The sequence below is a fragment of the Ciconia boyciana genome, chromosome 16, assembly GCF_034638445.1.
Source record: "Ciconia boyciana chromosome 16, ASM3463844v1, whole genome shotgun sequence".
Lineage (NCBI taxonomy): Eukaryota > Metazoa > Chordata > Aves > Ciconiiformes > Ciconiidae > Ciconia > Ciconia boyciana.
The window spans coordinates 14,814,392-14,829,752 of record NC_132949.1 but is presented as its reverse complement, the minus strand read 5'-3'; the positions used below and the strand labels follow the sequence as shown (position 1 = coordinate 14,829,752).

The window sequence follows — 15,361 nt, the reverse complement described above, 5'->3', positions numbered from 1 at the left end:
CCTTACAGCCCCCCACGCCGCAGGGGGTCGAAGCAGGGCCGGGGACCCGGGGACGTCCCTAAGGGCCTCGGGGACCCGGGGGGGCCCCCAGGGGACAGGGGGGGCCTGCGGCGGGAGCAAAGCCGCAGCCAGGAGGGGCTGGGGGCTGGGGGGCCGGGGGCCCCCGGCGCTGGCGCTCGCTGGAGGCGGTGGGGGGTCCCCGGGGGGGTCCCCGCTTCTCCCGGTTCTTGGATGAGCTCACCCGGCGGGTGCTGAGCCCCGCTCGCCTCCACGCCTTGGGGTGGCCCCCCCGGACGCTGGGGTCCCCCCGGACTCTGGAAGCTTCGTGGGTGTCGGGGTCCCCCCGGGCGCCGGGGTCCCTCGCCCCCCAGGGTGCTCTGCCCGGGGGGGGGCAGGGACCCCCCGAGGGGGGGATGGAGGAGGAAGAGGAGGAGGAAGAGGAAGATGGGGGCAGGTATGGGGCACCCAAACGCCCGGATCCCCTTGGGGGGGCACCCAAACGCCTGGGTCCCTTTGGGGGGCACCCGGACGTCTGGGTCCCCTGCCCTCCCCTCCCTCCCGCAGGAGCCGGGGCAGCCGGAGGCGCCGGGGGACCGAGGGGGTGAGTGGGGGGGTCCCCGGGGCTGTTTTGGGGGGTCCCTGGGGAAGGTTTGTGGGGGGACCCAGGGGCAGTTGTGGGGGGTGTCCCTGGGCCAGTTCTGGGGCGGAGATGTATCTGGGACCGGTTTGTAGGGGGTCCCAGGGGCAGTTTTGGGGGTGCAGGGGTAGCTTGGAGGGGGTGTCTTTGGGCCGGGTTTGGAGGGGCCCAGGGGCAGTTCGGGGGTTTGGGCAGGTTTTGGGGGTCCCGGGGCAGTTTTGGGGGTCTGGGGCAGTACTGGGGGTTTGGGCAGGATTTGGGGGTATTCCTTGCGGTTTTGGGGGTCTGGGGTAGGTTTTTGGGGGTCCTTGGGGCAGTTTTGGGGTCCCTGGGGCAGTTTGGGGGTCCCGAGGTGGTTTGGGGGTCATGGGCAGTGGGGGGTGCCAGGTCAGTTATGGGGGTCCCGGGCAGTTTTGGGGGGGGTCCCGGGGCAGTTGTGGGGCTCCACGGCCGCTCCCCCCCCCGCAGCCCCTCCCGCCCCCCCCCGCCGCGGGCGGAGCTTGACGCCCTCCGGGAGAGGATGGACAGGTGAGGGGCGGGGCCTGCAAGGACACGCCCACGGGCGGGGGTCCACGCCCATGGGGCGGGGCCGGGGAGGGACTGACGCACGGCTCGGGGTGCGGGACACGCCCACCAAGCCCGGGGCGGTGCCCATCGGGGCGGGGCTTTCCAGGGCCACACCCCCGAGGGGCGGGGCCTCTGCTCTCTCCACCAGTGCCCCAGTCCCGGGGCTCCCAGTGCTCCCAGTGCCCCCCCTCCGGGCTCCCAGTCTGTCCTCTCCAGGGCTCCCAGTGCTCCCAGTCCCCCCAGCATGCCCTCCCAGTGCTCCCAGTGCCCCTCTCCAGGGCTCCCAGTACCCCCAGTCCCCCCAGCTTGCCCTCCCACTGTTCCCAGTCCCCCTCCCAGACCTCCCAGTGCCCCTCTCCAGGGCTCCCAGTGCTCCCAGTCCCCCCAGCATGCCCTCCCAGTGCTCCCAGTGCCTCTCTCCAGGGCTCCCAGTCCCCCCAGCATGCCCTCCCAGTGCTCCCAGTTCCCCCAGTCGGGCGTCCCCGCAGGCTCCAGGACGACTACGCCAACTCCCAGCGGCTCAACCGCCTCCTGGAGGAGCGACTGCGCGGGCGGGTGAGGGACCCCGGCATTGGGGGGACCCGGCCCTGGGGGGCACCCAGGGGCTTGGGGGGGCCCCAGGCTTTGGGGGGGGGCCAGGATTTCGGGGGGCCCCAGGCGTCCAGGAAAGGGGACCTAGGCGCTGAGGGGACCCAGGTGTCGGGGGGGACACACGGACCCAGGGGTTTGGGGGGAACCCGTGGGTTGGGGGGACCCGGGGGGGGGCAGGGGTTCGGGGGGCCCCAGGAGTTCGGGGGACCCAGGCGTCCGGGCGCAGGCGCAGGCGGTGGCGCTGGAGCGGGTGACGCTGAGCCGGCGCGTGGCCGAGGTGCTGCAGCGGGTGCTGGGGGAGCCCCCGGGACTGCCCCCCGGGACCCCGGTGAGTGGGGGGGCTGGAGGGGGCTGGGGGGGGCCATGGGAGGGGTGACCCTGGGGGGGGTGACAATGGGGGGCTTAACGGGGGCCCTATGGGGGGTGACACTATGGGGGATAAAACTGGGGGGGTGACCCTATGGGGGGATCCATGAGGAGGGGTGACCTGATGGGGGGGTGACATTATGGGGGACCCACGGGGGGACCTTATGGGGGAGGTGACAGTGGGGGGTTAAGGGAGGGACCTGGGGGGCATTATGGGGTGACACTATGGGGGCTTAATGGGGGGCTGTATGGGGGGCTATGCTTATGGGGCGCCTATGGGGGGTGACCCGGTGGGGGTGACACTAGGGGGCTTAAGGGGGGACCTGGGGGGTGGCATTATGGGGTGAATCTGTGGGGGTGACACTATGGGGGACGTAATGGGGGGGAACTTATGGGGGGTGACCCGGGGGGTGACATTAGGGAGGGCTTAAGGGGGGTAGGGGTGACCCTGGGGGCGACCTTATGGGGCCCCGGGGGGGGTTGACCCCGTGGGGGGGGTGACCCCGTGTGGGCCCCGTGTCCCCACAGGTGACCGTGTGGGGTGAGGCCGGTGCCGGTGAGGATGAGGAAGGGCCTCTGCCGCCCCCCCGCCTTCAGGGACCCCCGGGGGCCCTGCCCTGAGCCCCCAGTTCCCCCCCCGCCCCGGGGACCCCAAATAAAGCACCGAGACCCCCACACTGGGGCCGAGTCCTTCTGGGGGTCCCGGATGCCGGGTCCCCTCTGGGGGCGGGGGTGGGGGGTGGTGTCCCCGGGTTGTCTTGGAAACGAGCCGGGGGTGGGTGGGGCATCAGGACCCCCCCGCCTCATGGCCACGCCCCCTCGCAGAAACCACGCCCCCAAAGGGAATTATTTCCCCATGGCTCCGCCCCCGAGGCTCCACCCCTGGAACTGCCCCAGGGACCCCAAAACTGCCCCTAAATGCCCCCAAAACTGCTCCGGAGACCCCAAAATTGTCCCCAGTTCCCCCGCGCCGAGCTACCCCCTGCCCCCCCCACTGCCCCCAGACCCCCCTGGACCACCCCAGGGCCCCCCAGGGAGCCCCTTTGGGGGGTCCCCAGGCCCGTTTTGGGGGGTGCCGGGTGTCTCCCCCCCCCAGCCCCACGGTGCTGTCGACCACCATCTTTATTGGCACGAGAAGGGGGCTCATCACCCCCAACCCCCCCCCCCCTCGCCAACCCCATCCCGGCCGGCGGGGGGGGGTCCGGTGGGGGATCCGGGGGTCCGGGGGGGGTCAGTCGGCGGGGCAGAGGCGGCTGGCGATGTCGTCCAGCAGCCAGTCCATGCCGGCCAGGAGGTTGTGGCCGGTGAAGGCCGAGCAGCCCTGGATGCACCAGTGGTGGCTTCGGATGGCGTCCAGCTCCAGGGCCTGCAACGGGACAGGGACACGGGTGTCCGTGGGGGGGCTGAGACACCCCCACATCTCCCAGGGGACCCCGGCGTCCGGGGGGGTCCCGGGGGTCCGGCGCACCTCGCGGATGGCGCTGGCCGGGAGAGCCCCGGGCAGGTCCTGCTTGTTGGCGAAGACGAGGAGGGTGGCCCCGGCCAGGCGCTGGGGACAGGGCAGCGTCGGTGTCACCTCCCCCCCCCCTCCATGACCCCCCCATGTCCCCAGCACACCCCGTGTCCTGTCCCCATGTCCCCACCGCGCTCCCGTGTCCCCTGTGACTCCCGTGTCCCCGTCACAACCCCGTGTCCCCAACCCCACCAGGTCCCCCTGACCATTGTGACCCCCCTGTCCCCATCACACTGACGTGTCCCCATCCCCACGTCCCCTGTGACCCCCACATCCCCACCACAGCCCCATCTCCCTGTCCCCACGTCCCCCGTGACCCCCACGTCCCCACCACACCCCTGTGTCCCCATCCCCACGTCCTCCATGTGACCCCCATGTCCCCACCACAGCCCCATCTCCCTGTCCCCACATCCTCCATGGCCCCCACGTCCCCACCACACCCCTGTGTCCCCATCCCCACGTCCTCCATGGCCCCCACGTCCCCACCACAGCCCCATCTCCCTGTCCCCACGTCCCCCGTGACCCCCATGTCCCCATCATGCCCCCGTGTCCCCATTCCCACGGCCCCCATGTCCCCATCACACCCCCGTGACCACCACGTCCCCCATGACCCCCACGTCCCCACCACTCCCGTGTCCCCCTGTCCCCCGTGTCCCCCAGGTCCCCGCCACGCCCCACGTCCCCGTCCCCACCGCCCCGTCACCTCCTCGCGCAGGAGCCCGCGCAGCTCGCGGCCGCAGAGCTCGAGGCGCTGCCGGTCGCCGCTGTCGACCACCCAGACGAGGCCGTCGGTGCTCTCGAAGTAGTTGCGCCAGTAGGAGCGCAGGGAGCTCTGCCCGCCCACGTCCCAGACGTTCAGCTTGAACCTGGGGGCCAACATGGCCACCTTCACAGGCCTCTGTCACTGCCAACGCGGCCACCATCATGGCTGCCAACATGACCGCCAACATGGCTGCCAACATGGCCACCTTCATGTGCCACTGTCACAACCAACATGGCCAGCGTCATGGTTTCCAACATGGCGGCTGTCATGGTTGCCAACATGGACGGCAACATCGCTGCCATCATGGCTGCCAACCTGGCCGCCAACATGGCTGCCAACATGGCCACCTTCATGTGCCACTGTCACGGCCAACATGGCCAGCGTCACGGTTTCCAACATGGCAGCTGTCATGGTTGCAAACATGGCCGCCAACAAGGCCATCATCATGGCCACTGTCATGGCTGCCAATATGACCACCATCATGGCTGCCAATACGGCCACCTCCATGGACCACTGTCACAGCCAACGTGGCCACCAACACGGCCATCAGCATGGCTACGGTCACGGTTGCCAACATGGATGGCAACATCACTGCCATCATGATTGTCAACACGGCCAGCAACATGGCCACGTTCATGAGCCACTGTCACAACCAACATGGCCACCAACACGGACACCATCACGGCTGCCAACGCGGCCAACTTCATGGGCCACTGTCATGGGTAAGACGGCCAGCAACATGGGTGTTGTCACGGCAACTGTCACGGTCACTGTTCCACCATGAGCAGCAAGACTACCATGACCATGTCCACCGTGACCATTGTGGCCACAACCATGAACCAGACCGCCATCACCACCACCTGCACCATAGCCAATGTGGCCACCATCATGAGCGACAAGACCACCATCACCACCATGACCAATGGGCTCACCACAAGCAAAAAGACCACCACCGCTGGTGCCATCATGGCCACCAAGCGCAACACCACCACCGTGACCACCACCACGGCCAATGTGGCCACCATCGTGAGCAGCAAGACCGCTGTCACTGCCACCATCGTGGCCCCCATGGCCGCCGCCATGACCAACAAGCCCGCCATCACCACCGTGGCCACCACCATGAGCAAGACCACCATCACCCCCACCACCATGACCAAGGCGGCCACCATCGTGAGCTACAATACCACCACCGTGATCAACATGGCCGCCACCACGACCAAAGTGACCGCCGCCACGACCACCATGACCACTGTGGCCACCCCCGTGAGCACCGAGCCCCCCACCCGCGTGCCCGCCGTGGCCGCCACGGCCCCGCTCACCCGCGGTGCTCGAGGGTCTTGATGTTGAAGCCGAGGGTGGGGGAGATGGTGGTCACGTCCTCCCCGTTGAACCTCTTCAGCAGCGTCGTCTTCCCCGCGTTGTCCAGGCCCCTGGCGAGGGGGCGGGGCGCTGAGGCCACGCCCACCCGCCCCACCCACCCGCCCCCGCCCTCAGGCTTGGCCCCGCCCCTTGCCCACCCCTGTGCCCCAGCCACCTCGCCCCCACCTTGCTGCTTGGCCCCGCCCCTTCACACCCAGCCCCACCCCCGGCGATTGGCCGCGCCCCCAACCAGCATCCCGCCCCTCGCCCTTTGGCCCCGCCCCCTCCATGGCCCCGCCCCCGTGTTAGCCCCGCCCCCACCCATTCTGCGCGCCCGCCCCTCCCCTTGGTCCCCGCCGCAGCCCCCGCTCCCCGCCCCCGCTCCCAGCCCCCGCCAGGCCCCGCCCCTCCAGGCCCCGCCCCTCCAGGCCCCACCCCTCCAGGCCCCGCCTACAGCACGAGCAGCCGCAGCTCGCGCTCCTTCTCCCGCATCTTCTTCAGGATCGTCAGCAGCCCCATGGCCGCCGCGCGCGCCGCCGTCCGGCCCCGCCCCCGCTCGCGGCCCCGCCCCCGCCGCCCATTGGCCCGCGCTCCCGCGCCGCCCCGCTCTCGCCGCTCACTTCCGGGTGTGCGCCGGCAGCGCTCAGCGCCCCCTGGAGAGGAGGAGGAGGACTCCGGGGCGGGGGGGGCGGGGTGGCCCGGGGCGGGGAGGGGGGCGGACCCCGGTGGCCCGGGGGGGGGACACGACACCCCCGCGTGCCCACCCCCGCCATGGCCGCCCTCCGCCTCCTCCTCCCGCTGCTGCTGCTGCCCCCGGCCCTGCCGGACGGCCCCGCCCCACCTGCCGCCTCCAGTGTAAGCACCGGGGCCCCCTCCCCCACCCCCTCCAAGGGACCCAGGGTTTTGGGTGCCCCCCTCAAAAGCCCCAGGCGTCCAGGCTCACCCTCCTCGCCCCCCCGGGATCTGGGTGCCCCCTCCCGTAGGGACCCAAGGTTTTGGGTGCCCCCCCCAAAGGACCCAGGGATCCGGGCCCCCTCCCCTGGCACCCCAGCATCTGGGTGCCCTCCCCCATAGGGACCCAGGGTTTTGGGTGCCCCCCAAAGGACCCAGGGATCCGGGCCCCCTCCCCTGGCACCCCAGCATCTGGGTGCCCCCTCCCCATAGGGACCCAGGGTTTTGGGTGCCCCCAAAGGACCCAGGGATCCGGGCCCCCTCCCCTCACCCCCGGGATCTGGGTGCCCCCTCCCCCATAGGGACCCAAGCTTTTGGGTGCCCCCCCAAAGGACCCTGCTATCTGGGTGCCCCCCTCCAAGGGACCCAGGCGTCCGGGCCCCCCCTCCCCCGGCCCCCCCCCCCACCCCCCACCGGCGGGGGGGGGGGCGGGGGTGACGGTGCCCGCAGGGGTGCAGGTGGGGCCGGGCGCCGGGGGGTGCCGGGGGGGGGCTGTGGCCGCCTGCGTGGGGCACTGCGAGTCCAGCGCCTTCCCCTCCCCCCGCCGTCCTGGCCGCCAGCCGCCACCCCCGCACCTCCCCCGCCCGCTGCTGCACCATCGCCCGCGCGCACAAGGTGGGCGTGGGTGGGGGTGAGCGAGGGCGGGGGAGGGCGCGGGCGGGGGCGCGAGGAGCGGGCGCGAGCGAGGGGGCGGGGGAGGGCGCGGGAGCCGCGCGTGAGGGCGGGCGATGCGCGCGAGGGCGTGGGTGGGTGAGCGAGGGTGGGGAGGGCGTGGGCGCTGCGTGTGAGGGCGGACGACGGGCGCGAGGGCGCGGCGGCGGGCGCGCGAGGGCGCGGTGTGGGTGCGAGGGGGTGGGCGAGGACGCGGGAGGGGCGGGTGCCGCCCGTGACGCGTGAGGGCGTCCGACGCGCGCGAGGGCGCGGGTGCGAGGGCGCGGGTGCGCGAGGGCGGGTGCCGCGGGGGGGAGGGGGGGTGGGCGAAGGGTGTGGCCGGGCACCGCCCCCCTGCCCGCCCCGCCCCTCCCCTCCCCCGCCCCTCCCCCAGGTGCGGGTCACCCTCCAGTGCCCCCGGGGCACCCGCCGCCGCCTGCAGACAGTCTCGGCCCGCGCCTGCCGCTGCGACATGTGCCGCCTCTCCCGCTACTGACCCCCCCACCGGGGTCCCCCCAAACTCCTGGGTCCCCCCCAGATGCCCGGGGCCCCCAGACGCCGGGGTCCCCCCCATGCCGGGGTCCCCCCCCGGACCCGCCAAGTGCCATTAAACGAAGCTGCATCACGGAACGAGCGTCCGAGCGCCATGGGGGGGGGACGGACCCCGGCATGGGGGGGACCCAGGGGTGTGGGCACAGGGGGGACACGGGGGTCGCTTGCCAGAGATGTCATTTATTGTCCCCCCCAGAGTGACACTGGGGGGGGAGACGATGCGGGGGGGCCCCCGGGGTGGGGGAGGGGACACACACACGGGGGTGGTACTGCATAGGGGGGTCCTGCCCCACCCCCCGTGCTCCCCCACAGTCCTGGCTCTGCCCCCAAGTGTCCCCAGCCCCCAGCTCTCCCCCCGCCCCCGGCCCAGATCAGCCCCCAAGTGCTGGGGCTTCCCCCCCCAGCTCTGCCCCCCAAACCTGCCCCCCCAGCCCAGCCCCTTCAGAGACCCCCAAGCCCCGGCGCACCCCAATCCCCAGACCTGCCCCCGAGTCCCATCTCTGCCCCCCAAGTGCCCCCCAACCCCCGCCTCCGCCCCCCAGGGCCCCCCCCAAAGCCCCAGCTCCTCCCCCGGTTCCCCGGGGGTCCCTTTGGGGGGTCCTGAGGGGTCCCCTCGGGGGGGGAGGGGGGGTCGTCATGGGGGGGGGGTCTCCGCGGGGGCCGGCGAGGCCCGAGCCCGCCGCCATCGCCGCTGCCACTGTCCCCGCGACTACTTCCGGTCCCACGGGCACTTCCGCCTTCGTCACTTCCGCTCCGTCGCCGGGGCAACGCCGCCCCGGCGAGCCCAGCCGCCGCCGTCCTCCAGAGCGCGCACTGCGCATGCGCACGCCGGGTAGGCGCCCCGCTGCGCACGCGCACACCGAACGGCCGGAGCGCACGCGTACTGCGGGGGGGAGGGCGGGACGCGTCCTCCCCCAATCCGCCCCGTCGCCTTTCCCCTCGGCCAATGGAGCGCGGCGGGGCGGGACCGGAAGCGGCGGGGCGGGACCGGAAGCGACGGGGCGTGGCCAGTACCGGCGGGAGCGGCGCCGCGGGCGGGTGCGGCGGCGGCGGGGCGGGATGCGGCGGTGGGCGGCGGGGTGGCCGGAGGCGCTGAAGGCGCGGGCCGCCCGCTACGCGCTGGAGCGATCGCTCGGCCCCTTCCTGGAGGAACGGCTGCGGCTGGAGCAGCTCAGCCTCGACCTCCGCGGCGGTACCGGAGCCCTGCGCGACCTCCGCCTGCGCGCCGCGGTGAGGCCCGGCCGCGGCTGGCTGGCTGGGTGGCGGTGTCTCCGGTGTGTCCCCGCGGCGGGGGACGCTGAGGCCCGGCCCCGGTTCTCCCCCCAGGCGGTGGATGAGGTGCTGGCCGGGGCGGGGGCGCCGCTGGAGCTGCGGGAGGGCTGCCTGGGCGCCGTCACCGTCACCGTGCCCTGGGCCGCGCTGGGCAGCCGGGCCTGCCGCCTGCACGTCACCGGGCTGCGGCTGGCCCTGAGCCCCCGTGAGTGGCCCCGGTCACCCACCCCCCTCCCCCGGAGTCCCCGGGGCCCGGTCATCCCCCCGGGGCCCTGTCGCAGACTCCCGGGGTCCCCTGTGTGTCCCGTGTCCCCCCCCCCCAGGCCCTGTCACCCCCCCTCGGGGTCCCTGAGGCCCTGTCATCCCCCCGAGTCCCTGTCACAGACTCCCGGGGTCCCTTGTCGCCACCCCCCCAGGCCCTGTCACCCCCCCTCGGGGTCCCCAGGGCCCTGTCACAGACTCCGGGGATCCCTTGTGTGTCCCGTGTCCCCCCCCCAGGCCCTGTCACCTCTCCTCGGCGTCCCCGGGGCCCGGTTGTCCCCCCGAGTCCCTGTCACAGACTCCTGGGGTCCCTTGTCGCCCCCTTCCCCCCCCCCCCAGGCCCTGTCACCCCCGTTGGGGTCCCTGGGACCCTGTCACAGACTCCCGGAGTCCCTTGTCGCCCCCCAGGCCCTGTCACCCCCCCCTCGGGGTCCCCAGGGCCCTGTCACAGACTCCTGGGATCCCTTGTCAGCTCCTTGTCACCCCCTCTGCTGTCCCTTGTTCCCTGTCACACCCCCCTGGGTCCCCTGTCACAGCCCTCCCAAGTCCCCGTCACCCTCTCCGGTGTCCCTTGTCACCTCTCGCTCCCGCTGGGTCCCTGTCACACCTTGCTCCACTCCTGGTGCCTTGTCACCGCCATGGGTCATTGTCACGCTCCTCGGGGGTCACCTGTGTCCTGTTGCACCCCAGCGGGGCCGCTGTTGCGGTCTGGGTCTGTGTCACACAGTGCTGGTGTCCTTTGTCACTTGTCTGGGTCCCCGTCACTCTCTCAAGTCCCTGTCACCCCCCCACGACATCATCGGGTTCTTGTCACCCCTCGAGGTCGCTGTCACTCCCCTGGGTCTGTGTCACACACTGCTGGTGTCCCTTGTCACCTCCATGGGGCCCTGTCACCCCCTCCAAGGTCCCCGGGTCCCCTGTCACAGCCACCCTGGGGTCCCCTGTCACCCACTCGGCCCATGTCCCCCCCCCATGTCCCCAGTGCCCCTGCCCACCCCCCTGCGTGTCCCCAGGTCCCTGTGTCCCCTCACCCCGCTTTTGCTGCGTGTCCCCACGTCCCCCTGCCCCCCCATATTTCGCCCCCATGTCCCTTCGTGCCCCTCGCTCTGTCCCCCCCCAGCGGGTGTCCCCATGTCCCCACACCCCTGCCATGTGTCCCCCTGTCCCCGTGTCCGTCCCCTCCGGCCTGGCCCCATTCCCCCCTGTCCTGCAGGGCAGCGGGGGGCCGGGCCGGGTTCCCCCACAGGGCGGCCGGAGCCGGGCCGGGAGCCCCCGGAGCTGCCCCTGGAGGGGCTGGAGGCGCTGGCCCTCACCATCGACGCAGGTGGGGGGCACGGGGGAGCTGGGGTCTGGGGGGAATGGGGGACCCAGGAGTCCAGGGGAGCTGGGGGGTTGGGGGGAAACTGGGGGGGGCAAGGTGTTGGGGGGTGTCTGTGAGACAGCCAGGCATTGGGGGGGGAGCTGAGGGTCTGGGGGGCAACTGGGGGACCCAGGCATCTGGGGGGCCCCAAGGTGTTGGGGGGGGACACCCAGGCATCTGGGGGGAGCTGGGAGTTTGGGGGCAGCTGGGGGACCCACATGGCCGGGGAGGGGGCCAGGGACCCATGTGTCTGGGGGGGAATTGGGGGGACCCAGGTGTCTGGGGGGGCTGAGGTGTCGGGGGGGGAGGTCTGGGGTCCACAGGGGGGGACCCAGGCATCCGGGGGGAGCTGGGTGTTTCGTGGGGGGGGGACGGGACACAAACACCCTGGGGGGACCCGGGCAGCCAGGGCAGGGGGGTCTCGCTCTGCTCTCGGTGTTTGGGGGGGGTCGTGCCTCAGTTTCCCCCCCCCCCAGTGCTGCGGCGGCTGCGGGTGGTGCTGGAGGACACGGTGCTGCGCCTGGAGCTGCCCCCGGCCGGGGCCCAGCCCGGGGCCGCCCTCGAGCTGCGCCTGCCCAGGTGGGACGGGGGGGGACATGGGGGGCCGGGGTAGGGGCGCGGGGGACCCAGGTGTCTGGGGAGGGGGGGGAGGAGCCTGGGGACCGGGGGGTGTCAGGGTGGGGACCCAGGGGCTGGGGAGGGGGCCCAGGGGGCTGGAGGGACCCAGGCATCCGGGGAAGGGGGGATTTGGGGGGACCCAGGGGTCTGGGGAGGGGGGGCCCAGGGGGACCCAGGTGTCTGGGGAAGGGGGGGTAGGGGTCTGGGGGGGACCCAGGGGTCTGGGGAGGGGTGGGGGGTCCGGGGAGGTGTCGGGGGTGACCCAGGGGTCTGGGGGGGACACCCAGGTGTCCCGGGAAGGGGTGGGGGCCCAGGGTTGTGTTGGGGGTGACCCAGGGGTCTGGGGGACCCAGGAGTCCAGGGAAGGGATGGGAGGGGGCAGGGGTCTGGGGAGGGGGGGGGGCCCAGGGGTCTGGGGGTGTCAGGGGGGACCCAGGGGTCCAGAGAGAAGGTGGGGGGAGCCTGGCGGATGGGTGGGGGGTGGAGGGGACCCAGGCATCGGGGGGTGTAAGGATGGGGGACCCAGGTGGGGGGGGGGCTCTGGGGCAGGGCCCTGTGTTGGGGGGACACAACACCCAGGCATCTGGGGGGGGTCTCTGGGTGGGGACCCAGGCGTCCGGGGGGCCCAGGTGGGTGGCATGGGGGGGGGGGGGGGTGAGGACGGGCACCCAAACGTCTGCCCCCCCAGGGTGGAGTACCAGGACGAGGGGGGGCCGGACATGGGCCCCCCCGCCGTGCTGCACAAGGGGCTGCGGTTCTGCGACCTGGGGCTCTTCTGCCAGGAGCTGCCACCCCGCTGTCCCCTGGTACGCGTCCCTGTGTCCCCAGGGTGCCCCCCCCTTGTGTGCCACGTGTCGCTTGCTGTCTCTGTGTGAGCAAAATCAGGGCGCCTGCACCCCCCGGTGTCGTGTGTCCCCCCCCCGCTGTCCCCACAGCGTCCCCCAGTGTCACCCCCGCAGTGTCGTCCCCCCCGACAGCGTCACCCTTGTCCCCTCTCCCCTCCCCCAGGAAGATGCGTCCCCCACCCCACGCATGTGGGGCCTCAGTCCCTGGTCCCCTGCGTCCCCCCACCCCGGTGTCGCCTCTTGCGTCCCCACCCCGGTGTCACCGCCTGCGTCCCCCACCCCAGTGTCGCCCTTGCGTCCCCCACCCCGGTGTCACCCCTGTGTCCCCCCTCCCCGCGGGTGTCACCCCACGTCCTCCCGTGCCCCCCCCAGGAGGACGCACCCCCCCCCGCGCACGTGGGGCTCAGCCCCGGGCCCCCCCGGCTTTCCCTGCCGCTGAAGCAGAACGAGGCGCTGCCGGGACCCACGGGCAGTGCACCCATGGGTGCTGCGGGGGCACCCGAGGGCGCTGGGGAGCGCGCGTGGGGCTTCAGAGGGGCGATCGGGGCGTTTTGGGGGCACCTGTGGGTGTTGGGGGAGGTGCTGGGGGGCACCCATGAGGGCTGGGGTCTCGGGGGTGTGGAGCGGGGCAGCTATGGGTGCTCTGGGGGTGGTGGGGGCGTCTGTGGGTGCCGAGGGGGTTCTGGGGCTCTCTTGGGGCACCCGAGGGTGCTGGGGAGCACCTATGGGGTGGGGGCACCTAGGGGTGTTGGGGGCAGCGAGAGGTGCTGGGGGGCACCTATAGGGATTGGGGGCACTTATGGGTGCTGGGGGGGGCCTGATGGGTACCTAGAGAGCTTGGGGGTACCCATGGGTGCTGGGGGCACCTGTGAGGGGTGGCGGGGTTTGGGGGCACCCTGGGCCCTGGGGGGACAGGGGATGCTGACATGGGGTGGGTGTTTCTTGGGTGCCCCCAGTGCGGGGTCCTGGGGGGGCCAGAGGAGTGCTGAGGGTGCAGGGGGGTTTGGGGGTGCTGGGGGGCTCTGTGGGGTTTGTGGGTGCTGGGGGCTCTGTGGGGTTTGGGGATGCTGGGGGGTTTATGGGTGCTGGGGGGCAGGGGGTTTATGGGTGCTGGGGGGCTCGGGTTTGTGGGTGCTGGGGGGCTCTGTGGGGTTTGTGGGTGCGGGGGTTTGGGGGTGCTGGGGGCTCTGTGGGGTTTATGGGTGCTGGGGGGGCTCTGGGATTTGTGGGTGCAGGGGGTTTGGGGGTGCTGGGGGGCTCTGTGGGATTTGTGGGTGCGGGGGGTTTGGGGGTGCTGGGGGGCTCTGTGGGGTTTGGGGGTGCAGGGGGTTTGGGGGTGCTGGGGGCTCTGTGGGATTTGTGGGTGTGGGGGGTTTGGGGGTGCTGGGGGGGCTCTGTGGGGTTTGTGGGTGCAGGGGGTTTGGGGGTGCTGGGGGCTCTGTGGGGTTTGTGGGTGCGGGGGGGGCTCTGTGGGGTTTGTGGGTGCGGGGGGTTTGGGGGTGCTGGGGGGCTCTGTGGGGTTTGGGGGTGCTGGGGGGCTCTGGGATTTGTGGGTGCAGGGGGTTTGGGGGTGCTGGGGGGCTCTGTGGGATTTGTGGGTGTGGGGGTTTGGGGGTGCTGGGGGGGGGCTCTGTGGGGTTTGTGGGTGCAGGGGGTTTGGGGGTGCTGGGGGGCTCTGTGGGATTTGTGGGTGTGGGGGGTTTGGGGGTGCTGGGGGGCTCTGTGGGGTTTGTGGGTGCAGGGGGTTTGGGGGTGCTGGGGGGCTCTGTGGGGTTTGTGGGTGCGGGGGGCTCTGTGGGGTTTGGGGATGCTGGGGGGTTTATGGGTGCTGGGGGGCTCGGGTTTGTGGGTGCTGGGGGCTCTGTGGGGTTTGTGGGTGCGGGGGTTTGGGGTGCTGGGGGGCTCTGTGGGGTTTATGGGTGCTGGGGGGGCTCTGGGATTTGTGGGTGCAGGGGGTTTGGGGGTGCTGGGGGGCTCTGTGGGGTTTGTGGGTGCGGGGGTTTGGGGTGCTGGGGGGCTCTGTGGGGTTTGGGGGTGCAGGGGGTTTGGGGTGCTGGGGGGCTCTGTGGGGTTTGTGGGTGCGGGGGTTGGGGGTGCGGGGTTTAGGGGTGCTGACTGCTTTGGGGGTGCAGGTGGATGTGGAGGGGAAGGTGGGGGCCCTGCATCTGCTGCTGCCCCCCTGCTGCTGGGGACCCTGCGGGGGCTGCTGGGGCCCTCAGCCCCCCGGTGAGTGGCCACCGGGGTGGGGGGCACCCGGACGCCTGGGTCCCCATGGGGGGTGGGGGTGTCACCCGGATGTCTGGCTCCTTGGGGTGGGTGGGGGTGGTTGTTCCTGGACACCTGGGTCCCTGGGGGGGTCGAGGGTGCCCCCCGATGTCTGGGTTCTTGGGGGAGGGGGTTGGGGGTGCTTGGACCCACCCAGACACCTGGGCCCTCTGGGAGAGGGGTGGCCGTCCCCTCCGGATGCTCTGGGTCCCCGGGGGGGGAGTATGCGGGGGGTGGTCCCCCTGAACGCCTGGGTCACTTGGGGGCCCCCAAAATGCCTGGGTCCGTTGGGGGGAGGGTGTTGGGGGGTGTGTGGGCCCCCCCCGGCTGCCTGGATCCCTTGGGGGGGTGTTGGAGGTGTGTGGCCCCCCCCAGAACGCCTGGGTCCCTTGGGGGGGGGTGTCCGGGGTGTGGCCCCCCCACCCAAACGCCTGGGGCCCGCAGAGCCGGGGCCCCCCCCGCGGGGCGGAGCCGCAGCCGCCCCCTGGGCCCCCAGGACCTGCAGGTGATCGAGCGGGAGCTGAGCCGCTGCCTGCGGGGGGGACCCCAGAGCCCCCAGCGAGGACCCCGACTCGGGTGAGGCCCCGGGGGGGGCGGCTGTGGGTGCTTGGGAGTGGGCTGGGGGGGTTGTGGGGGCCGTCATGTACTTTGGGGTGCTCTGGGGGAGCCTTTGAGTGATTTGGGGGCTGGGGGGATGTGGGTGTTCTGGGGGACCATTGGGGGCTTGGGGGTGGGGCATGGGTGCTCCAGGGTGGGTGAAGGGGCCGTGGGGGGACTATGGGTGCCTGGG

At 72.6% G+C, this 15,361-nt stretch overlaps 2 protein-coding genes across 2 annotated transcripts; one reads left to right on the top strand and one right to left on the bottom strand.

Annotated features, from left to right (window-relative positions):
- Positions 1 to 3,268: 3,268 nt before the first annotated feature.
- Positions 3,269 to 6,354, bottom strand: ARL2 (ARF like GTPase 2). Its single transcript, XM_072880992.1, has 5 exons — positions 6,251 to 6,354; positions 5,757 to 5,867; positions 4,378 to 4,540; positions 3,630 to 3,710; positions 3,269 to 3,527 (listed from the first exon to the last, which is right to left on the bottom strand). The coding sequence occupies exons 1-5, from the start codon at positions 6,313 to 6,315 to the stop codon at positions 3,393 to 3,395; spliced, it is 555 nt and encodes a 184-aa protein (XP_072737093.1). The 5' UTR covers positions 6,316 to 6,354; the 3' UTR covers positions 3,269 to 3,392.
- Positions 6,355 to 8,969: 2,615 nt separating this feature from the next.
- LOC140660566 (autophagy-related protein 2 homolog A-like) lies at positions 8,970 to 15,151 on the top strand. Its single transcript, XM_072881544.1, has 8 exons — positions 8,970 to 9,180; positions 9,277 to 9,496; positions 10,697 to 10,807; positions 11,320 to 11,422; positions 12,150 to 12,267; positions 12,679 to 12,775; positions 14,440 to 14,548; positions 15,016 to 15,151. The coding sequence occupies exons 1-8, from the start codon at positions 9,010 to 9,012 to the stop codon at positions 15,149 to 15,151; spliced, it is 1,065 nt and encodes a 354-aa protein (XP_072737645.1). The 5' UTR covers positions 8,970 to 9,009.
- Positions 15,152 to 15,361: the final 210 nt, after the last annotated feature.